At 44.0% G+C, this 24,950-nt stretch overlaps 1 protein-coding gene across 1 annotated transcript; it reads right to left on the bottom strand.

Annotated features, from left to right (window-relative positions):
* Nucleotides 1-2,387: 2,387 nt before the first annotated feature.
* Nucleotides 2,388-24,265, bottom strand: IL22RA1 (interleukin 22 receptor subunit alpha 1). Its single transcript, XM_027841499.1, has 7 exons — nt 24,084-24,265; nt 18,391-18,523; nt 17,314-17,498; nt 16,537-16,712; nt 14,386-14,524; nt 7,328-7,449; nt 2,388-4,940 (listed from the first exon to the last, which is right to left on the bottom strand). Exons 1-7 carry the CDS (start codon nt 24,124-24,126, stop codon nt 4,053-4,055), a joined length of 1,686 nt encoding a protein of 561 aa, XP_027697300.1. The 5' UTR covers nt 24,127-24,265; the 3' UTR covers nt 2,388-4,052.
* Between the last annotated feature and the right edge of the window lie 685 nt (nt 24,266-24,950).

The following is a 24,950-nucleotide window of genomic DNA, read 5'->3' as shown; positions in this document are numbered from 1 at the left end:
TCTTTCTCTCTTTTTTTTTAGGCAATTGGGGTTAAGTGACTTGCCCAGAGTCACACAGCTAGTAAGTGTTGGGTCTGAGGCCAGGATTTGAACTCAGTTCCTCCTGACTTCTGGGCCAGTGGTCTATCCACTGCACCACCTAGCTGCCCCCAATTCTAATATTCTAAATTCTAAGACTCCTCCTAGATCTGGCATTTTAGTTTCTGAGGCCCTTTCTAGTTCTAACATCCTAGGTTCTAAGACCCTCCAGGTCTGACGTTCTATGTTCTAAGGACCCTTCCAGGTCTGATATCCTATGTTCTAAGGTTCCTTTCTAGCTCTGACAGTTTATGTCCTAAGGTTCCTTCCAATTCTAATATTCTGTGTCCTAAGGACCCTTCCAGTTGTGAAGTTCTGGGTTTTAAGGCCCTTCTTAGCTCTGACATTCTGTGTCCTAAGGACCCTTCCATCTCTGACATTCTGTGTTCTAAGGGCCCTTGCAGTTCTGATATTCTGTTTTCTAAGGTCCCTTCTAGCTTTAACATTCTTTGTTCTAAGATTCTTTCCAGCTCTTAGTCAGTGTACTTAAGGTTCCTTCTAGCTCTGACATTATGTGTTCTAAGGACCCTTCCAGTTCTGACCTTCTGTGTTCCAAGACACTTCCCAACTCTGACATTGTCTGTTCTAAGGTATCTTCCAAAAGTGATCTTCTAAGGTTCTTTCTCAGTTCAATAATTCATGTTCTAAGATTCTACTACATCTACTACAATCTACTACTATGATTCAAAATTTCAAATACTCTCAGAATTGGAGGAGTCCTGTCTGTCAGAGGTCAGAGGCCTACCTGCCTCTCTTATAATAACATCCTTAAGTAGTAGACTTGCTTTGCTCTCAGAGATTTTAGGGGATCTTCGGGCAGTCCTGCCTTAAATAAATGGCCTGGATACATGGGGAATCTTTCCATTTGTCACTTGACTGATGAAAATGACCTGAAATAATGGTTAAATATTAATGAGAAGTTGATAAGGATGTCCACAGGTGGAGCTGCATCAGCAGCAGAGGGAGGGAGCAGAAGGAAGTTTATCTTGGAGAGAGAAGCTTATCTTATGTCCCTCAGGAGAGGAAATTGGCCTGGCCCCACAGTCCTAGGGTCTGATACTCTTTTTCAGTGACATTTAGATATGGCTTAGAGAGGGTTTTTAAAGGGGAGGAGGTGAGCAGCAGCTCTAGCACGGTCATGCTTAACTCCCTCATGACTCACTCTCTTTGTGACCTTCATGCCTCATTGGGAGGCATGGGAAAGAAGGGGAGTGGGAGGGGCACTGAGTTTTAGCTTCCTCTATGGGCCCCAGCTTCCTCCTCTGTGAAATGAAGGGAGTGAACTAGAATTGGAATTTTGCAAGCCTCCACCACCCTAGCTCCAGATCCCAGGCCATCATGAAAATCTTGTGATTCCATGATTCTAGTCCCAGCTCTGGCATTAATCTTCATAGCTATTAACACGTAGATAGTGCTTTAAGATCTGCAAAGTGTTTTGATGTTACGTCATCTGATTTTTATGGTAACCCTATAAAAGATGCTGTTATTATCTTCATTTTTATTGTTGTTGAACTGTTTTAGTCATGTACAACTCTTCAGATCCTTATTTGGGGTCTTCTTGACAAAGATCCTGGAGTGGTTTGCCATTTCCTTCTCTGGCTCATTTTACAGGTAAGGAAACTGAGAAAGAGAATCACACAGCTAGTGCCTGAGGCCAAATTTGAACTCAGGAAGAGGAGTTTTCCTGATCCAGGCCTGGCACTCTATCCACTAGCTGTCCTTAAGCAGGACAAAGCATTCAGACAAAAGATCTTATTCTATTACAAGTATTTATTAGGTACCTACTATATGTCTGGTATTGTGCTAGATGCTAGAGATACTAAGACTAAAAAAAAACCAACCAAATTTTCTGCCCTCAAGAAGCTTACATTCTACTGGAGGCAGGATAAAAATACAACATATATCCAAATAAATAAGTGTAAAAGATATAGAAAGTGATATAAATTAATTTTAAGAGGAGGAGATAACTAAAAACTAGGAGGAATCATCAGATCATAGATTTAAAGCTGGAAGGAACCAACCTTATAGACCATCTAGTCTATCATCTTCGTTTTATAAGTGACTTGCCTCATGTAGGAGGTGGGGGTGGGGAAGAGGGGGAGAAGAGTCAGTGATCCTTCCAAAGTTGTGAACTAGAATTATTGTTGTCATTTAGTTATTTTCAAACGTGTCCAACATAACCCCATTTGGGGTTTTCTTGGCAAAGACACTGGAGCGGTTTGCTGTTTCCTTCTCTAGTTCATTTTACAGATGAGAAAACTGAGGCAAACTGGGTTTTAAAGTGGCTTGCCCAGGGTCACACAGCTAGTGAGTGTCTGAGGCTGGATTTGAATTCCAGTGCTTCTGACTCCAGGCCTGGCACTCAATCCACTGTGTCACCTTGCTGCTGAGGAAGATGGTACCATGGACAAAATCTGTAAAGTTTTTAGGAAATAATGATATTGGGAAGTACAATGAGTTCTGTTTTGAACATGTCTATTGTGAGACACCTGTCGGGATGGATAACCTCATGCAGATGTCGGTTGGGATTGTGGGTCTGGAGTTCAGAAGAGAAAATTGGACTGGCTATATTGATTTGGGAGTCATTTGCATAAAGATGAAAACTGAACCCGTGATGAAATCATCAAACTGATAAGCATGCCCTATCTACTATGTGCCAGACACAGTGCTAGACCGGAAATAGAGAATGAAATAGTCCCTGCCCTCAGAAAACTTACGTGGAGGGGCAGGGATGGAGAGGACACATATGTACATATAAATATAAGTGAGATCTAAACAAAGTAAATACAAGGTGATTTTTTGGCTTGGGAGGGGAGGAGAGCATATCTAGTAGAGAGAAGGGTTGATAGTATCTGCAGAGTGATTAAGAAAGTTGAAGAATGGTTTTGACAAATTCAAAAGAAATGTGGTCATTTTAGAGGAGTAGTCTCAATGAAGTGAATAGGCAGGAAGAAAGCTAGATTACAAGTGACTGAGCTGTGATTGTTAGGAGGGGCAGTGGAGGACATGAATGTAAGCAGGATGGGTAGGTTTGCAGGCAGCCAGTAGCTAGAAAGAGATTGTATGTGAAAGATAGGCTATGGTAGCAAAATCTAAACTCTCTTAGAAATGGGGGTGGGGGCTGCCAAGGTCATTGGAATTAGAGAAATGGGGCTCAGAGGCTTAGAGGTGGGGTCTATCTTCTTCTCTAAGGATCCTTTCTCCTCAGGCTCTTCTCCCCTAAAAGGGGTACAGCTCCCCAAGGGCAGGAGCCATCTTCCTTTTAAGTATGAAGGCACCCTGAAAATCGGGGCTGTGTCTATCTCCTCAAACTGGAGATCCATGGGAGGACCTGCCTCCCTCCTTCAGACTGGGGACCTTCCTGAAGGCAAAAGCTGTTTCCTCCCTCAGACAGAGGGCTGTCTGGGGATAAGAGCTTCATCTCTGTTTGCAGAGGGCTCCTTGAAGGCAGGGCAGTGTTGCCCTCCTAAACAGGGGGGCAACCTGGGAGGCTCCTTCAAAGTGGAGGCTGTGTCTGTCTCCTCAGACTGGGGGCTCTCTGGGAGGACCTGTCTCCCTCCTCAGACTGGGGGCTCCCTGAAGGCAGGAACCGTCTCCCCTTTCGGATGGGGGATCCCTATAGGCAGGGACTGTCTTCCCTCTCAGACTAAAGATCGCATGAGGGCAAGGACTATGTGCACCTGTCTCAGACCAAGGGTTCCCCAAAGGCAGGTAGGGAGAACCTCTAAAGTAGGACTGTCTTCCTTCTCAGGACGGAGATTTCTGAGAGGGCAGGAATTGTATTTCCTTTCTGTGACTGCAGTCTCCCTGAGGACAGAAGCTGTGTTTACCCTAATATAAATGAGGGCTTCTTGAGCGGGAGAGCCATGACACAGGTGACTGGCAGGAGGTTCTGCCCCAGGCTGTATTCCAGGTTGGGGAGAACCACAGTGGTTGTCAGAGCATGACGAGGGTGCTGGTCCCCATACTTTCCTTCAGGGCTCCCACTGTACTGTGAGGTCCAAATCTCTGAAGAGCAAATCAAGCTCTGTAGACTGCCCTAGGCAGCTCCCCTCAGGTCCTGGAGGAGGAATTTCATCCTTGGGACACACTACAGAATCTAGCAGGCTCCAAGCCCCCTCAATCTGTTTCCTGGGCTGAAATAGGAGGGAAGGTGTGGAGGAGAGGAGGGAAAAGGGGTGGTCTTCCACCTGGACAGAGGAAAGCAAAGAGGTTTGATTGCTTAAGTATCCTGGAGCTATTGATTCCAGTGAACCAGTTGGGTGAACCAGGGGCAGGGCTGGGCTGGGTGGCCGTTCTCTCTGCAGTCCTGGGGGCTGATGAAAGAATTCTTCTCTGGAAATCTCCTGGCATTCCTCTCTCTGGGAATTTGGCAACAGGGATCCAGCTGGGTTCGGCTTGGGCTGAGGTTGACCCTTTGTCCTCTTGAAACATCTGAGGTTCAAATCCTGCTGTGGGGACATTTCTCCCCCTGAGTCCTCCATGCAGGCTCCATAAGATGGGGGCCATGGATAAGGGAGGGTTTGAGGAGCATAGGATGGGAGCTCTGTCTCAGGAGCCACTTGTGGGGCATAAGAAGGCAGTCCCACCTCTGGGATTGATTGAGGGGCATAGGATGGTGGGGGAAGTGCCTGATGAGCCAGAAGGACAGGGATGGGTATCTCACTCTGTCCAAGGTAGGTGATCTCAGGCAAGCCAGGGGGCAATGGAGCTCCTAGGGGCTCCCTGGCCCCAAGCATCTTCACCTGGGAGTATTGGATTGGAGGAACCAGGCCCCCAGAACTGCTGAAGTCGATGACTGGGATCAAGATATGCTCCTGAATGAATCTCAGTGGCTGAAAGGTCAGCACTCTCTGGACATCCTGTGGGGAAGCAAGGACATTGAGGCAAAGTTAAGTGGGGCGGGCCATTGGTTCCACAGCGGGTTATGGTCGAGACTTTGGGGTTGTCCAGGGATGCATCTCAGGGACAGAGATGAAGAGCTGGAAGGGACCTTGGAAGTCATGGCGCCCAATCCCGCCCCCTTGCATTACAGCGGAGGAACTCGAGGCTCAGAGAAGTGAAGGGACTTGCTGAGGCTCACACAGCAATTGAGTGGGAGAAGTGGGATCGGAACCCAGGTCTTCCTGACTCCAAGTCCAGTGTTTTATCCACTTTTTATCCACCACACTGACTCTGATCAACCTGCTCTTCGTCTCATCCACAGCACCTGGAGGGGTGCTGGGACTAAGCAGGTGGAGAAGGAGGGGGCTGACCTGAGGCTGGGAGATTTTCAAGACATGTCACAGCTCTTCAGGGACTCTTTCCTCCTTTCTCCCTCTCCTTCCCCTCCTCCCCAAGAAGATGCCAATGACGGTAAGAGTTAATATTCCTCTAAGATTTTAACTATCACAACCCACTTTACAAACTCCCTTGAGCTAGGTTAGAATCACAGAACTTCGGAGCTGGAAGGGACCTCCGAGGTCCTCTGTCCCACCCACGCTGGAACAACGAAATAGCATTTATTAAGCACTTACTGTGTTCCAAACACTGCGCTAAGCATGGGGGATACCAATCAAAAAGACAGTCCCTGCCCTCCAAAAGCTTACATTCTAATTGGATGAGGCAAGAATAATCTTCTCTACCTTATCACTGACAGGTGGTCATGCTGCTTCTGAGACAATGCAGGAGAGCTCTATGTAAAGGTCAGCTCCTACTCCTACTCTGCTACTTAATGATGATCATTATCAATTATACTTGTATTCTCATTTTTTAGAGCTCAAGGGAAGGGAAAGAATTTTCCCCCTGTGATATTCTCTACCCTCTTAGTTTCAGCCCTCATCACTTCTCATCTGCATGACTTCATTAGTCTCCTAATGGGGCTCCCTACCTTTGGTACCCCTCTCCCCTCTCTAACCTATCCTGCACAATCTGCCATGTTGATCTTCCCCAAACTATCTGAGCATTTCAGCTCCCCTACTAAAAAGTCTTCACCGGCCTCTCATTGCATCTAGAAGAGAATACAAACTCTTCAACCTAGGACTTAAAGTCTTCCACATTTATTCACATTTACCTTCCTAATCATTTCATAAAAATTTCTTTCCCATATTCTTTGTTCTAGTCAAACTAGCCTGCTAGCTGTTAGTAATCATCATCATCATCATCATCATTACATAGATGGTATTTTTATAGTATTTTAAGGTTTGAGAAGCATTTCACAAGTATTATTTCATTTGATTCTCACAACAATACTGGGAGGTAGGTGCTATTCTTATTCCCATTTTACAGATGAGAAAACTGAGGCTGAGAGAAGTTACACAACTTACTCAGGGTCACCCAGCTAGAAAGTGTCTGCAGTGGGATTTGAACTCAGGTCTTGGACTCCAGATCCAACACACTTTCCACTGAGCTACCCAGATGCTTGTCCATGATATTCCATATCCCACATTCTGAGCTTGATGAATAAACAGTCCCTGGTTAATGTAATGCAAGCTTACTTACTTCTTCCTCTTAGAATTCCAAGCTTCCTTCAGGGCTCAGCTTAAGTACCACCTTGATCCCCTAACTGCTAGCACCTTCCCCTCAAAAGTTTGGATGTCCTATGTGTGTACATGTTGTTTCTTCTCACTAAAGTGTAACCTTCACTTTTCTCTTTGTTTTCCGGGGCTTAGGACATAGTAGGCACTTAATAAATGCTTTTAGATTGACTATTTGTATATATGTTGCATCCTCTCAGTAAAATGTAAGCTTCTTGAGAGTAGGGATTGTTTCATTTTTTTTGTTTTTGCATTCCCAGCACTTAGCAAAGTATCTGGTATACAGAAGGAACTTGATAAATGTTTATCAAATTGAATCGACACATGGTTAATGAAAGGCAAAGCCAGGACTAGGCCAGATAGATCATTAGCCTCCAAGCCAAGTGAACTCTTCTATACCACATTGTGTGAGAATTGCCTGAAAGGATCGAAAAACTAATCATCTCTGAGCTGTTTCCATATTCTCCAATGCCAGACACAATTCTTGACCACCTCACGGACTTCTGCACACTATTAAATCCCCAAACTTGCACTTTTTGTGGATTTGGATTCTAGGTTACTTGAGAGGACAAACTGGGCCAGCTTTTAAAATTCTGTATTTCAAGCCTAGGGTCCAAGGGAGAGCTGAGGGGTCCCTGGGTCCCCCCTGTCTCTCTGTAAACTGTAGGCTCTTCCTCTGGAGACACCCATCCCCGTTCTCCCACCTCATTTCCCAGGGCCACAAGGTCTCTTACCAGTGAATTGGGCTGCTTAGGAGGCTTCTTGACATATCGGTAGCTCAGGTAACAAAGCACGGCTACAAGGAAGCCCATGGCAAACAGGCACACCCCTGAGAAGGAATACACCCATGTCCGGTCTGCGTAGAGAAATGAAGACAGATACAGGGAGGAAGATGAATGGTTAGGTGCAGGGACTCTTTCCATTTTGGAATTCTAAACACCTGTGACCATCCTTTCTTTCTCTACCCCTTCTTCCCTTCCCTTCTCTTCCCTTCCCTTCTTTTCCCTTCCTTTCTTTTCCCTTCCTTTCTTTTCCCTTTTCTTCCCTTCCCTTTCCTCCCTTTCTTCCCCCCTCCCTCCTTTCCTTCCTTCCTTCCTTCCTTCCTTTCTTCCTTCCTTCCTTCCTTCCCTTCCTCTTTCCCTCCTTCCTTTCTTCCTTCTCACCTTTCCTCTTAGAACATCTTGTGCCTTATAGACTGTACCCTCAGAGAGACAAAGGTAGAGTGTATGTGGGTGTGTATGGGTGTGGAAATGCTTTACATTCCATAACTTTAACATTCTAAGAGTCTTTCCAGTTCTGTCACTCTGTGTCCTATTGGTCCTTCCTCCTTGGATGCTCTATTTTCTAAGGTTCCTCCCAGTCCTGACAGTTCACATCCAAAAGGCCACCTCTGGCACTGACATTACATATTCTAAGGGCACCTCCAGCTCAGATATTCCATATTCTGAAGCTCCTTCCAGCTTTGACATTCTCTGCCTGTGAGAGGATACAGGACTACAAGTTCAAGGGACAAGAGGGATCCAGAATTTTGGGACTTTTCAACCAACTGTACAATGGTGATGCCTCCTATCACTGATGTTCTTATGCCTGAGCCTCCTCACTCCTGGAGAAATGAATAAAATGGGGTTTCTCGATTTGCCAGACTGAGGACCAGCTCCCATCCATGGTGATTTCCTCAAAGTGAAGTCTGAAACCAGCAACAAGAGTCAGCCTCCAGTGAATGGGATTAGTTTATACCTTATTCTGCAGCATGGTAGGGTGAAGCTGATTGATGAGATTATATGTCATATATATGTTTACATACAAACATACACATATACATACATATATGCTTACGTACATATACAGGGGAACCCAGGGACTCCTCAGCTTTCCCTGGGACCCTGCAGGAAACTGCCAGCATCAACCACAGCTAGCTAGCATACAATCAGTTAAAATCTTAGAAAGTATGATACATCAAGGGTGAGGGGACGTCATAAAGACAAAAATAAGCAGGATGACTGATGATCTCTCACTTTGACCTAGTGATCCCACTATTGGGCGAGTGCTACAAGAAGACCAAGGAGAGAAAGAAAGGTCATGTGCAGTATGTACTAAGATATTTATAGCAACACTTCTTCTTGTGATAGCAAAACATTGGAAACTATGTGATTGCCCATTGATTGTGGAAAGGCTGAATGCATCATGGCGCATGACTGTGCCAGAGTGTGATTGCACAAGAAATGATGAATATGAGGGACTCAGAGAAACCTGGAAGAAAGATGAAATACAGCCAGATGGAGGAAGCTGAGGCGTGAGAACAATGTACAAACGTGCTGCAATGATAGAAATGAGAGCAACACTGAAATAGAAAGGAGTCTTTTGGGGGGTCTGATTAGTATGAACCAGTTCTGCATAGAGCCTGAGGATGTACCCCCTTGGGAGAAGTAATAAAATGGAAATTCCAAACCTGAGGCCTAGATACCAACTTGAATTGGTCAATCCAACTTAGTCCAACGTGCACCTTGTAAAGGGACTATTATGTGAAAAGCACTGGGGATGTAAAAGGTCTGGACCTGTGATGTTGTTACTAATTGGCACTTCTAGGTGAGGAAGTTCCCTCCAGCAATGCAGATTGGCAGCTTCTCTGAAACTTATATAGCCTTAGAGAGCTACCTAGAACAGTGAGGGTAAAGAGTCACATTTCCAGTATATAGATCCAAGTCTTGATGGCTTCAACTCAATTCAATAAATATTTATTAAGCATCTACTATGCACTGTGCTAAGTGCTGGGGATACAAAGAAGAAAAAGAAAGACAGTCCCTGCCCTCAAGGAGCTTACAGTCTATCAGGGGAAAGACAACACACAAAAGAAAGCTGAAAAGAGGGGAATGCCAGGGGCACCTGGATAGTTGAAACCAAGCTGAGGGGCAGATGGAAAACAAAGAGATGGCTGGAAAGTTCAGAGCCCTCGGCAAAGCCCTCTATACAGCCCTCTATTTATCTCTATCTACCGTGTTTTGCTGCCTCACTTGCTGGGGTGATGGGGGGAGATGGGATGGAAAATACAAACACAAAACCAAAAATAGCCCCTGCCTTCAAGAAGCTTATATTCTACTGGGACCGTACAACTTACACCAAGGTATAGATACCAACTGCAGTGGCCTCTACCCACTGCTCCTACACAGGTGTCAGTGGAAATTACATTAAAGAGGAAGTGTTGTCATCTGCTTTGCCAATGCACCCTAAGGACCATACAACCATCCCATCTGACCTTCAACTGAGACCTCCTTTATGGGTTGCCTCCCAGTGAGACATGGGATCTCCGCGATAGCAAGGACTCTAGCTTTTTCATTCCTATGTCCATTGCTTTGCCTAGTACTTTGTACATAGTAGGCATTTAATAAATGGCACTTAGTAGGCACTTAATAAATAAATAAAACAATCAAATTTAAATTAGTTTCTTTTGAAATTTAATTTTATAGTCAATTTTATAGATTTGAAAAATGTGGCACAGAGATAAAATCAGCTATATAGTTAGAAAGATTTCCATTCAAATTCTACCTTTGGTATATACTAACTTGGTGACCTAGAAGCAGTTAGGTGGTGCAATGGATAGAGCACTGGACCAGTCAGGAAGACCTGAGTTCAAATCCAATCTCAGACACTTACTAGTTGTGTGACCCTGGGCAAGTCATTTTACCCTGTTTGCCTCAGTTTCCTCATTTTTAAAATGAGCTGGAGAAGGAAATGAAAAACCACTACAGTATCATTGTCAAGAAAACCACAAATGGAGTCACAAATAGTTGGACATGACTAAAATGCATGCATACACACACTAACATACTACTATATATTATATATGCATATTATTATATTACTGTATATTATATATTTAATTGTGTGTATATATACATAGCGTGATGATATATGCATGTGTGTGTGTGTGTGTGTGTGTATGTAGGGAGAGAGAGAGAGAGACAGAGAGACAGAAACAGAGACAGAGAGAGAGGAAATTCATCTGGTGGAACATAAGTTCAAGAATCACAAGAGAAATAATGAAAAGTGGGAAGGAAGGAAGGTGGGAGTATCAGATTTCAGACTATACCACAAAGAAGTAATCATCAAAATGATTTGGTGCTGGTTAAAAACTAGAGAACTCAGTTAGTAGAACAGATTAGGTACATAACACACAGACACAAAGGATCTAGTAGCCTGCTGTTCAATAAACCCGAAGATCCTAGCTTTTGGGAGAAGAACTAAAGCACTATGGGTCAGGACAGAGGTGCCAATTACATACTAATTTGGAGTGCTGCCTGAACCAGATTGAAATGTAATTGGGAAATATTTAACAAAATAAATAAAAACACAATGAAACATAGATAATGTTAATATGTGATTTTCTAAGTCAAAATATGTGGTCCCTTTTTCTATATGAGTTTGGCACCAGTGGTTTAGAGTCTAACCTTTAGACCAACATCTCCTGCCATACATGTTGCTCACTTGACAGAGAGGGGATGAACTCAGTATAAAAAGAGTCATCTATCTGTTGGATACAGTCAATATGGGAATTAGTTTTTCTTGACTATGCCTATGTGTTACAAAGATGATTTTTTTTTAAGTGCAGGTTAGGGGTAGGGAGAATAAAATAAGATAATGAGATAAAAATATGTTAATATTTTATTATTTTATATTTATTTATGTTTATTATTATATACCATATATTTATAATTATATATTTATATATAATATATTTATAATTTATTTATTTTTATATATTTATATATTATATATTTATAATTTAAATATAATTACATATTCATATATATGTATTACATTTTAATAATAATGCTAATAATGAGATAAAAATAAATGTTTTCAATTGAAATTGTTGTTAATTGAAAAAAAATGCTTTTTTATTCATTCATTCATTCACCAGACACCACTGTCAAGATATAATAAATGAGGAAATTGAGAGTGAAGAGAATTGTCCAAGGTGACATGTCTAAGTGAGAAACTGCTGACTCCATGAAACCACTTTGTACATTGGCCTTAGTTTGTAAGAGATCATTCTAAATGTTGATACTACTGTGATGGGAATCACAAGATGATATTACACCATTATTTTGTGCTTGGCTAATAAAACTTTCTAACATTCTGCCCCTTAAGATGAGATTCTTCTAGGCTATAAAAACAGATAACTGGTAGCTGAAAAAAACCCGTGGTTTTGGGGGGCTCCTCTGAGATCCCTGTGTTTCCTGTGGGCTCTCTGCCTGACTCTTCCTTGCTGCCATCCATGCCTGGCATCTCTTCCGGCCCTCTCCACATTCTCAGCTTTCTAGACTCTAAGCTCCACCAGTCAGTTCTTGGAATCTCCAAGATTGGAGGAGGTAAGCACCTGTCAGGAATGGCTGACTGAGAAGCTTCCACTCCCCATACAACCCTTTACCCTTCACTTCATCATGGAACCTACCTCATATGGGAAGTGAATGACCCAGGGATCATTGCACTCCCTCCTCACTGGAGTCCCTGATAATCCCTGGGTCCCTGCAACCGACCTCCTCCATGAGGCCTTTCCTTCAATACTTTCTCCCTTCTTTAGTCATATGCACCCTGAAATTCCTTAGTAGGAATTTGGAATAGAGTTTGTATTTACTTCCACTCACATGTTGTCCACCACCTCCCCCACAGTAGGATATAAGGTAGAGGCACTAGGTGGCTCCACAGTGCACAGAAAACTAGGGTCAGGAGTCAGGAAGACTCATCTTTCTGAGTTCAAATCTGGCCTCAGATACTAGCTGTGTCAGCCTAAGCAAGTCATTTGACCCTGTTTGCCCCAGTTTCCTCTTATGTGGAGAAGGAAATGGCAAATCACTCAAGTATCTTTGCCAAGAAAACCTCAAACTGAGTCACAATGAGTCAGAAATGACTGAACAATAATAATATAAGCTACTTGAGGGCAGAGGCTGGTCCACTTTTGTCTTTGTAACCCCAGCACTTACCATAATGTCTGGTACACAGTAGGTGCTTAATAAATGTTTGATGAATTAAATTCAGTTCTGCCTACTGAACTAGGAGTGAGAGGAGATGAAGTAGAGGCAATGGGTACGATTAGCCTTTTTCTAGAATTTGTTTGGTACAAAGGTACTTGAAGAACCAGCATGGACCAAGTCCAGAACACAGGCTCTTATAGGACCATTGCCACTTCCTGTCTTCCTCCTGGAGGTCATGGCACCTAAGGCCCAGCAAGCCACTTCTGGCTACTGAAACCTGGTTGTATCCTGGCCCCTCCTGTGGCTTGGATTTCTGCTTGCCATGGGAATGGAGAGGAACAGATAATTCAATGGAGCATAGAATTCCAAATCCAGAAATCACCTCTGACAATTTACTTTCCCAAATGGGTTTCATGCCTGCTAATTGTAAAGCAAGTTTTCCTCCCCTTCCTACATACTGTGAGTTTCTGGAGGAGAAAACTCAGACAAGTGCTGGAGGACAGGGAGAAACACAAATTGGATTAAGCAACTGCCAGGAATTATCAGCTAATCAGCTCTTAGATAGTTAAGAACTGAGTGTACTAGGAATGTGCTTCCATATGTATCTCTCTCAAAAGATTTTAAAATACTGACTTGGCAACTAACTTTAGCAAGTCATTTCTCTGAGGCCTCAATTTTCACATCTGTGAAATGAGAGAGCTAGATTACATGGTCTCTAAATTCCTTCCCAGCACTAACCTATTTTCTAAGCCCCTCCCAGCTCTGACATCCTATGTTGTAAGGTCCCTCCCAGCTCTGATAATCTGTGTTCTAGGTTCCTTCCACCTTTGTCATTCTGAATTCTAAGGCCCCTCCCAGCTCTCCTATTAGCACTGACTCTGTAGTCTGGGGATCTGGATTCAAATCTGACACTTAATGCCTGGGTGACCTTGAGCAAGTCTTTTGAGTTCTAGCTCTGGGATCCCATTTAGGATACCAAGTCTTTCCCTTGGTCTATGAAATCAGGCCTCTTTTCCATCTTTTCTCTTAGAGGTCACCCCTCAAACCCAGTGAAAGATAGGGAGAGCAGAGTGAGGCTTTCACCCAATTTTTCTGTTAGAGTACTTGGGAAGGGGTAGGCTTAGCAAGCACTCTGCCTCAAAGAATCCCCACCTTCCTTAAATGAACAGCTCCTGGCACCTCCTGAATGTACCCTTGTTCTGAGTGGTCTCTTCTTTCTAAACCTACTTTGTTTTTACTCATCTGGATTATTTAATCGTTGGTTCCTTAGCATACATCAGGTAGTTAGTAAATGTTTATTAATAACTAACTTATTAATGATTAACTTTTCTAGGTTGATGATGTGTATCCCCATAAAGAAAACTCTTGGCATTTTTCTTTTGAGGTCCAGACCTGGGATTTCATTATGGCATACACCGATTTGGTGGCAGTGTACCTGGGTTCAAATCTCAGCTCTGTCATTTAATACATGCATGACCCTCAGCAAATTATTTCAGCTCTACCAGCCTTGGGTTTATGATTTGGAAAATGAAGGAGTTGGACCAGCTTACCTCAGAGATCCCTTTCAGCCTGAAATCATTGATCCTGGGATCCCAACATGGAAACTCCATATACCAATCTAGATGGGCAACTCTTCAGTGGACTGCTTGGAGGGCCTGAGCAGTTACATGATTTTTCCCATCCTCATATAAGGCAAGACTCGAACCCGGGTCTTCCTGACTCCCAGGATAGCCCAAGGTCACTCAGCGTGGCAGGAGAAGGGACAGAACTTGAATTTGGGGCTGTTGTTTTCCATTGGACTCACCGGTGTCAAAACTTACCTGTCAGTGTCCTTACTCGGCATGTGTAGGGGGCACTCTCCTTGAAAGGGGTGGGGATAACAATCATGGTGACCCCCTGGTACTCTGTGTCTGGAGCCAAGCCAAAGAATTCATATTCTTTCTTCTTCCCTTCAAAGTGCTGCATTACATAAAGCAACCCAGGGAGAAAATTTCACCTTATTGATACTCACCACTGTTTACCTTCAGACCCTTTCCAGATTACAAAAAAAAAAAACCTTTGTGTTTTGTTTTGTTTTTTTTTCAGCATGGATTTGAGATTTTGTGGTCTAAGGGACTCCAAGTGAGGAAACTCTCTCCATCAATGCAAATCGGTACTTATCCTACAAAGTATAATCTTACAGGACTGTCTGCGAGTCTAAGAGTGTAAGAGACTTACCCAGGGTCATGTAGACAGAATATATCAGAGGTGAGTAATAACAATGATAATAATAATAATAGCAATAAAAATAACAGCTAACATTTATGTAGCACTTTCAGGTTTGCAGAGTACTTTACTTTCTTATTTGATCCTCATAACGATCTTGGGAGGTGGGTGCTATTATTATCCCCATTTTACAGATGAGCAAACTCAGGCAGACAAAGATTAAGTGACTTGCCCAAGGTGACACAGCTAGGAAGTATCTGAAACTGGATCTGAACTCAAGTTTTCCTCCATGGTGCCACCTAGCTGCGGCCTCCAGTAGAGTATGATTATCCCCATTTTACACATGAGGAAACTGAAGCTGAGGGCTGATGGGCATGCTGAGGATCACACAGCCAGTAGGTGGCAGAGGTAGGTTTCCTGAAAGGTGGTGTGCATGATGTCCGTGAAGGATGGATGTTAGATCTCACATCAGAAGGATGTGAGTTCAAATCCTGCCCAGTTACCCGTGTGATCCTGACCAAATCTCTTAACCTCAATATACTCCAGCTCTAAATCTATTATCCTATGACACTTTCCTATCATCCCACTCTTACTCTGGCCATTGTACAGAGCCCAAGCTATTTTTATTTTTATTGGTGCTTTTTGTATTTTATACCCTGTTCCTTTGTAAACACTTCCTTTCTCCTTCCCCTGACTGGTGAATTTTCCCTAGTAGCAAAGATAAAAGAGAGGAACTCTGACCATTCCTGATGGTGTATGTATTATTTCATACCCACAGTCACCTACCTCTCTAAAGAAATTGGGGAGAATTCTCTCAACTCTTCTCCAGGACCAAGCTGAAGCTCTATCTATTTAATTCCACATTCACTTCAAAAGAAGTCTAGAGTCAGCTTTTAACTGTCCATTTTCAGGGGAATCCAAGGTCCCAAGGAGGCAATGACATATAGCAGAAAGAGCCCTGCCTCTGAGTCAGAGGAGGTGGCTTCAGTTTCCATCTCTGTCACTTACTACATGGGGATTATTAGCATGTCAGTTTACCTTGCAACTAGGTGACACTGGACCAAGAGTCAGGAAGAACTGAGTTCAAATCCAGCCACAGGCACTTACTAGCTGTGTGTCCTTGGACAAGTCACTTAACCTCTGTCTGCCTCAGTTTCATCATCTGTAAAATGAGGATGAGAAGAACACTCACCTCCCAGGGCTGTCGTGAGATAATGAGATAATATTTATAAAGCACTTTGCACAGTTCCTGTCACAAAATAGATGCTTAATTTCCCCTCCCCCTCCATAGATCTGTTTCCTCATCTGTAAAATGGTAGGGTAGAATTGGAAGGCCTCGGAAGTTCCCTCTAGCTCTAAGAATCTATGATTCTTTTCCCAGTGAGCTTGGGCAGAGGAGACTCAACCCAGGAACTTTGGCAGGAGCCCAGACACAGACCCACTTGGTGGATGATTTCTACATTCTGTTATGAACCATGTTGTGCCCAAGTGGAAGAAGCTGCCTCAGAAGGTAGTGGGATCCTTGTTTTCTGGAGGTTTACAAGCAGAGATTGGGGAGTCATTTCTCAGGGATGCTGGGGAAGGGATTCCTGCTCAGGTTGGCTCTGGTTTGAGGACCTCCAGAGTCCCTTTCAGCTGCCAGTGGCCATAATTCTAAGGAGCTAACACGTCATCAGTCAATGTTCAGGTTAAGTCTTGATTCTGTCTTCTCTCTGGGGAATTGGGAAAGGGGTTTTCTTCTGGGACAGGGTGGGTTTAGGGTTTACCATTTGGTAAGTTTGGTTGATGTGCAGTTGAAGGCGATAGAATAGGTCTGGGAAAATCTCTTCCAGAGTTTGCTGGTGACCGTCTCTGGTCCAGAGGGCAGTGGGCGAGGGATGCACAATGAGTTTTACAGACCATACGCTGGGGATGCAGGTCACCAATGGCGGCTTAATGAGTGCTGATATGGGTGGAAAGAAAGAGGAGAGAGAAAGATGACTGAGCCAACTCTTCAAGTTCCACTATCATAAGTGCTGAGAGTGGCTTTTGCCAAGATCCATGCTAGGTAACACAGAGAAGGAAAACCCTTCGAAAGTTTGTATAGGTCAATGGTTAGAGTGCTGAGGTTGGCACTACAAGGACTGGAGTTCAAATCTTGCCTGTGGTCCTTACTAACTGTGTGACTCTGGGTCTCAGTTTCTTTATATATAAAATGAGAGAGTTTGAATTGGTTGACCTTTGAAATCCCTTCTTGCTCTGTCTGTGATCCTACGACAAAGCAATTAATTTCACGTTTTGGAACCTCAGTTTCCTTGTCTGTAAAGTGTGGAGGTTGAATTAGGTACCTTCCAACTCTAAATCCATGATCCAGAGATGGGGGGAGGAAGGGTGCACAAAGGTCAGGAGAAGTAGAATTTTAAATGTTAAAAGCTGTTGTAGTGGGATAGATTAGATGAAACAAAGGTTCCCTTTGTCCCCCACTCAGCTCAAAGCCTGATGCTGTCCTGGGTGCTGAACTCTTCTGCCCATCCCCACCCCCTCAGAAAAGGATCAGTCCTTACTGTCTCGGCAGGCACTGAACCTTGTCGTCTGTCTCCACTCCATGATGTCTCCGTGGCCTTGGCTGGAAGCCATCAGCTTGGCAAAGTACTGCTCCTCAGTGTCTCTCGTCTCATAGGTCAGGTTGCAAAATGTCTGGGTGATGTTCTGACACTCAGCCTTGGGCTTCCATTTTGGGTCTCCGTACCTATAGGGTAGGCCAAGAGGAGAATAAGAAGGAATCCCTTCAACTTCTGAGCTGACTCCATCTCCCTTTGATGATGATGACGAGGGAGCAAAGAGGGGAGGGAATGACAGAGGCAGCAAATGGACAGCTGGAGAGTTGTGGAGAGCAGAGCTATTACCTGACCCCACCCTTGCAAATAAGTTCAGGTCCCAGCCTGGTCTGCCCAAACAAGCCAGCCCAGAACTTTCACCATGGAATCAAATCAGAATCACAGAATTTAGAGTTGGAAGGGACCCCACAGGCCATTCCCACATTATCACATACCTAATAAGAGTCTAGGTATGTGAAATTGTATTCTTGCCCACCTCCCTCATAGTCTTTATCCCCAGCAAAGAGTTTCAAGAAGTAACCTGAGGTGGGGCTGTCATAAACAGGAGTCACTCAGTTTGGCTTCCCTATTCTCTCTGCTCTTTTCTCCCCACCTTCAGCTGTGTCCCACATACAAATCCCAGTACTGGGAATGAAGGGGTCAGCCAGAAGAAGGAGAAATGATGGCTCTTCTCAGGGAATTCCTGAGTGGTGGGAGGGGAAAGATGCTCTTAAGGAGCTCCCAGTCTGGGATGGACAAACAGAAAAGTCCTTGTCTTTAGGGAGCCCCCAATCTGAGGAGAGAGGCACAATATTTACCTTCATGGAGCCCCTGACTGAGGAAAAACACAGTCCCTGCCCTCAGAGAGCACCCCCCCAAAAGGGGCATAGCCCTTGATCTCAAGGAACCCTGGTTGGAGGAGGGAGTCAGCCCCTGACTTTAATGAGTCCTTCTCTAAAGGTGGAGATATAGTTCCTGACCTTGGGGAGAATTCAGTCTGACTTAGAGAGGTGCAGGCCCTGCCATCAGGGTATATGACCATACCTTTTATACTGCACACTGTAGACTGTGTCTGCAGGGCTTCCCTGGACACTGTCCCATTTCAAAATGTTTTCAAAATTGCTTGAGTGGAACATCAGGTTTTGAAGAAGCTTGGGATTCTCTTCTGCGATGTAGGCTGGAGGGAAGGTCAGAAACCAGTGAACCAGGAGACTCTCAGACCCCTATCCCCACCAAGTCAACATTGCCCGCTGCTCACAGGCCACTGGCCACTGCCCTGACATGGCCTGGGGGCTGTGACCCTAAGGCAAAGGGCAGACATAGCCTTTTGAGCCAGGAAGGTGGGAAGCAAGGATGGGATCAGCCCAGTAGCATGAAGGGATTGAAGAGAAAGGCCTTCCTCTGACTGGGTGGCATGCAATGGAAATTAGCAGAAAGAACATTGAACTAGGAGTTGGAAGGTGTGAATTTGAGTCCAAGTTCTGCTATAGACTTTGTCTGTAGCTTTAGGCTGGTGAGTTCTCTTCTTTTAACCTCTGTTTTTTCATCCATTTTAAAAATAGAGGTGCTTTGGGGGATGTGGCAAGGATAGAATGACAGACAAATGACATCTCACATTTCAATAGCTTGAAGGATTACAAAGTTTTCCTTACAACAGCCCTGTGAGATAGGTAGTGTCAAGTATAATAGGAACATTAGTTTTAGGGTTGATGGTGTCTGGAAGTGGGGTGGAATTGAATAACAAGATACCTGAGTTCAGGGTTTGGTTCTGCCACTATGACCCTGGGCAAATTACTCTATGCTTAAGTTTCTTCATCCTCTAAAATGAGGGTCCCTTCTAGAGCTCATTTTTTTTTGTTTTAAGGTCAAACCCTTTCCTTATTCTCTATTTGTTAGTTCCCTTACCCCATCCTGCCCATCCCACCTCCAATCCATCTCATCCCACCTCAACCCACCCCATCCTATCCTATCTTCTCCCATCCCATCCCATTTTATCACTGGACCTATATTTTCATTAGGATAAGGGTAGAACCAGGTGAGGATACCCTTTAGCAAAGTAGGTTGGTACCTTTTCTGCAGCTTATAGTCTTAAGAATTTTACTGGCACTGAGAGGTTAAGAGACCTGCTTCTCTTTATTTTGCATGTATCCCTGTATTTACTCATCAGTGAATATGTATCCTCCTAGTATGCTTGAAGGCAGGGACTATCTCACTTTTGTGTCCCTGTGTAGGCAGTTAATCAGGACTTGTTGATTGAATGATTAAGATCCCTCCTAGCTCTGATGTTCTGTGTCCCTGTGACCTCTGCAGGAGGAGAAGAGGATCACTTGGGGCAAGTGACATGGAGTTCAAAATGTATGTGGGGGAAATTATGGGGGAGGCCAGGGATAAGTGGTGGGAATGCCTAGGACTGGTAGTTCTATTTTGTGGTCTGGCCGTCAGGGGGTGAAGGCATAGGTGCTGAATGGAGATAGAAGAAACTCTTCTCTAATGAAGAAGGTCCTTGGCTCTGTTCCTTTCCTTTATCCTACTACTTGGGGCAGGGATAGGGTGGACATTGAATGAGGACATGAAAGGGGAGTGAAAAATAAAGGCTACCTGTCCACATTCTGGGAAGCCTCTCCTCCCTCCCCAGAAATACTTGGGAAAGGACCATATGCTATGGACAGGTAGGGTGAGGGGATGTTGTATCCTGAGAAATGCCCCAGAGAAGGAACTGATTGGATTCTGCTAGGCTGAATGAGGCAATGATTGGTGGCTTCCTGGCGAGGTGGAGAATAATTGTTGTTTGTCCTTCATTCTCCAGGAGGACCACAACATCAGGAAGATGATGCCATGACTTGCAAGTGAATTGATGGAGAACAATAATTCAATGTAGTAGCTGCACTCTGAGTTAGAGCAAAGCTGATATTAGTCTGTCTATTCGTGTTCAGTAACTTCTCCAACCCACTGCCCCAACCCCCTAAATTGACATTAGTTTAGCCTAGCTGCCAGTACAGTGAGTTTGGGGATTGGGTCGGGGTGCATCCAGCCCAAGGACTTTCTTCTCCTGGGCTTCTGTGAGTCCTAAGTCTGGGTAGGGCTGGACGCTTCCCTGGAAATTCATAGAAACATTCAATAAGCATTTACCAAGTGGTAACTTCATAGGAGCAGAGAACCTAGAGCTAGAAGGCACCTCAGAAGTCACTTGACAAATGAGGAAGCTGAGGCCCAGAGAGGTACAGTGGTTATCCCAAGGCTACTCAGGCATACAGCAAGCTGGGAGAGTGGACAGAGTGTGATACTTGAAGTTAGGAAGCTCTGAGTTCAAATCTTGCTTCAGACACTAACTAGCAAGTGTGTCTCAGTTAGCCTCTGTTTCCTTATTTATAAATGAGGATAGTCCCTATCAGACCCAGAACACAAGGCTGCATTTCCTCTTTATCCCCATTTTTATTTTCCCCAAATCTATTGTCTGCTTCTCAGAATGATAGGATTTCCATGCTTCTCCAAATGCAAGTTGTATATTATGAAATCCTGTCTGGAAAATATATTGCTTAGCTGGAAATTCTGGATTTTTAAGAAATGAAAATTTCCTTGATTTTAGGTTTACTGAGGTCTCTATAATTATTTTATGTTATATATTAAGTGAATATCTATCTATCTATCTATCTATCTATCTATCTGTCTAATTGCCTCCCATATTCCAGGCACTGTGCTAGATGATGAGAACACAAACCAGAGTGGAACAGTCCCTGCTCTCAGGAAGTTTAAATTGAATCTTGAAATGTTTGCTTCAGCAAGTTTCAGCCCAGGATCTCCTCTAGAGCTCCAAGTGCTGTGGTCAGCCTGAGGGCATCCTTCTTCCTAAAGGGTCAGGATCAGGAGTTGCTAAGGCCCCCAGTGGTGGAGACCCAAGGAAAAGAGTATAGGAATTTACAGTGAAAGGGACATTACTCATCATCCAGTTAGGTAATACAGACTTCTTATTGGAGTTGGGAAGACCTGAGTTTGAATCCTGCCTCAGACACTTACTAGCTAGGTAAGACACTTAATCTCTTTCAGCCTCAGTTACCTCATCTTTAAAATGAGGATACTAATAGCACCTATCTCCCAGGGTCATTGTGAGGATCAAATGAGCTGATATTTTTAAATTGCTTTGCAAACTTTGAAGTGCCATATCAATGCTATTGTTAATATTATTATTGTATCATAGACTTTAGAGCTGCTAGGGACCTCAAAGATGATCCAGTCCAGCAGTTGTGTTTTACAAATGGGGAGACTGAGATGCAGAGAAATGAAGTGATGGGCCCAAAGTCACAAAAGTAGCCAGTTGAAAGGTTAGGATCTGGACCCCAGCTCCTACAGATCACAGATGAGCAAACTGCGGACCAGAGAGGGGAAATCATTTGCCCAAGGTCACAGGTACTAAGTAGGGAAGTCAGGAATCTTACTTCTACAGGACCACTGACTCTATCAAAACCAAGGCTCATTCCACATGATAGCCAATAGCCGCTGCCAGTATCTGTCTGTGGGGCTTCAGAGAGAAGCCAAATCCCTCCAACCTCCAGATTGGGGATTCCCAGCCCTCTTGCAGAGGCTGCTCAGGGGCAGGAGTGGGAGGAGGTATGAAAGCAGTTCCTTTGAAGTGGATGGTCTAGTCAGCACTTGTCGGGGCTCTAGGAACTATTCTCGGTGGATTTTCTCAGCCTCTTTCCTAAGTGGAGTTGTAGGGGACCTCTAGAGTCATCGGGACCATCCCCCTGTCTCTGATTGAGCACATGCCCCCCAAACCCTAATATTCTAACACTCTCTGACTTTCATTTAAACAGAGGCCTGACCTGGTACATTGTGATTCCTTTTGGGTCAGAGAAGGAGCCCTGGGTTTGGAGAGAGAGGACCTAAGATTCAATCTCAGCTCTATTATTTAAAACTGTGTGACCTTAGACAAGTCACTTTATCTCTGGGCCTCGAGCTTCCACATTTGCAAAATAGGAAGCTATTGAACTAAATTATCCCTGAAGTTGGCTCTAAATCCTATGCTCCTCCTCTCATTATGTTCTTCCTAATTTCTGCATAGAATATCACTGCCACCAATCCTTTCTTTGACTTTGTGCTCAGAGCATGTATACCCCATTATGGCTGAAACAGTCTTTGTTTCCCCTTAGCCTTCTCTTCTCCTGGGAAAGGAAGCTTGATATCTCTCAGGACAAATGAATGAATAAAACCTTCGTGCCCCATCTCACACACAGAGTGGTTGTGAAGACAGAACCCTCTGCAACCCTTCAAGGGTATAGATGTGCATATTATTATGATTTTTAATCCCAAGTGAGAAGGGCAAGGATAGGGGTATAGGAGGTGGACAGAGTGTAGCTATAGCCCTCCCTCCCTCCCCTCTCTTCCCTTCCACTACCATGTGGCCTGGGGATGAGGTGGAGGAGCCTGGCTGCCTGGAAGCAAAGAGAGAGAGAGAGACAGAGACAGAGACAGAGACAGAGACAGAGAGAGACAGAAAGAAACAGAGACAGAGAGACAGAGACAGAGAGACAGAGACAGAGAGAGATGAGATAACCAGAAAGATTGGGGTTTCATAGAATGCTTGGGACCTCTGTGCCAAGTTCCCCCTTGCCAGATGCTATCACTCAGGGCAGAAAGAGAAAACCAAGGCTAAAGCTTTAGCCCCTCCCCACTTTGCCTTACTTGTCAGTTCATTTCTTTCCTGAGGAGAAATCCTTTTTAGGAGAGATGAAGGCACGAATGTGCTGGCAAATGTTTAACAATCAGTTTATATATATGTGTGTGTGTGTGTATGTAACACATATATACACACAGATTATTTACATGTATGTATGTGTGTATGAAATGTACATAAAGTGTTATGCACATATATGCTCAACACATTTAATATATATTTACATACGTATATTTATATTATATTTATATATTATAGACATATATAAAGTGTGCCATGCATATATATGCTCAACATACTTTAAAATATATGTACATAAACATATTTCTTTTACATTATATTATAGATATATAAATATATATGCACAACATTTAAAATACATATTTATATAAATGTATTTATATTATATTAATATATTACACATACATATATACAAAGTTTGTCATGCATATATATATACATGACACACTTTTAAGTTTAATCTGCATTATTATTTCCCCCATCAATCAACAAAACAATAAACAAAACAAATCAAGCCTTGATTTGTAGTATTTGCCAATTTCCAAGATGCAAATGCTCACACCGGAACTTTTACCATCAGCTCTCCTGTGCTGGTTAGAGCTTATTCCAACAACTCCTTGATAAGGGGTGAAAGACCCATGGGGCCATTTCCCCTTCTAACCATATTGCTAAGCTCTCTTCTCACTCAGCCATTCAGGGATTCTGTGCAAAGGTCACTTCACGGCTTTAGTACTGGAAGGGACCTTAGTGATCATCTAGACCAATCCCTTCATTTTTTTCAGTTAAGGAAACTGAGGCCCAGAGAAGATAAGGGATTTGTAGGAAATCACACAGCTGGTAAGGAGGAACATGGAGTATTTGAATGCAGGTCCTCTGACTCCAAACCCAGTGCTTTTATCAGAACAACAAAACAAAACTGAAACCCATAGTAATTCCTTGTTAAAATTGGAGGAGGGAGAAAAGCTCTCTCTGCTCCCTACCTCTGGTTCTTTAAACCCCAGGGAAGGGAAAGAGGGTCTGGCCACGGGGCACTGGGGAAACTCACCATTCAGGATGCTGATGGCTAGGATAGCTAGTAACCACTTCATTGGGTCCCCTGAAAGAGGAGAGTCAGGAAAAGGGCCTCGCCTCTTCTTTCTTCACTTCACTCTTCTCTCCTTTCGTCAAGTCTCTTCTCCTCTCCTCTCCTCTCCTCCTTTATTCTCCTTTTCTCTCTTTGCCTCTCTTCCGCTCAACTGTTGGAGTGTGCTGGGGAGGGTGGGGAAGCCTTGGCGCCCAGGCAGTCTGTTCCACCCTAGGCCTAGGACTGGGGGAGGGAAGTAGGGAAAGGGCAGGGCCAGTGGGGGAGGGTGGAGCCATGCCCAGGGAGAAGCAGGTGTCCAAAGGTGCTGGACTGAGCTGTCAGGAATGTAGGTGCCCTGGCTGGAAGCCAAGGGAGGTACTTGACTGCTGGCACAGAGCAGCCGGTTTTTCTCGACTCTGACTTCATGCTCCATTCATGGTTGGTCAGTTAGTCAATCAGTCATTCAATAAACATTTATTAAGTGCTTGCTATATGTCAAGCACCATAATAAATGCTGGTAAGAAAGGCAAAAGATAGCCTCTCCCCTTAAGGACTTCTTGAATGAATGAGTGAGACAACAGACAAACAAGAAGTAGCTAAAATAAATTGGAGATAACCAACAGAGGGTGGGCACTAGAATGAAGAGAAGGTAGGATTTGAACTCTGTGCCAAACCAGGAGGTAGAAATGAGGAAGGTGTGCGTTCCAATCATGGCAGACCACCAGTTGGGAGATGGAATGTTTTGTGCAAATTGCAGCAAGGAAGCCAGTGTCACTGAATCCAAGGGTAGGTACATGGAGGGGAACAAAGTATAAGAAGACTAGAATGGTTAAAGGATGCAGATTATGG

Source organism: Vombatus ursinus, unplaced genomic scaffold, assembly GCF_900497805.2.
Source record: "Vombatus ursinus unplaced genomic scaffold, bare-nosed wombat genome assembly UNPS02014859.1, whole genome shotgun sequence".
Taxonomy (NCBI): domain Eukaryota; kingdom Metazoa; phylum Chordata; class Mammalia; order Diprotodontia; family Vombatidae; genus Vombatus; species Vombatus ursinus.
This window is presented reverse-complemented; position numbering and strand designations above follow the sequence as displayed.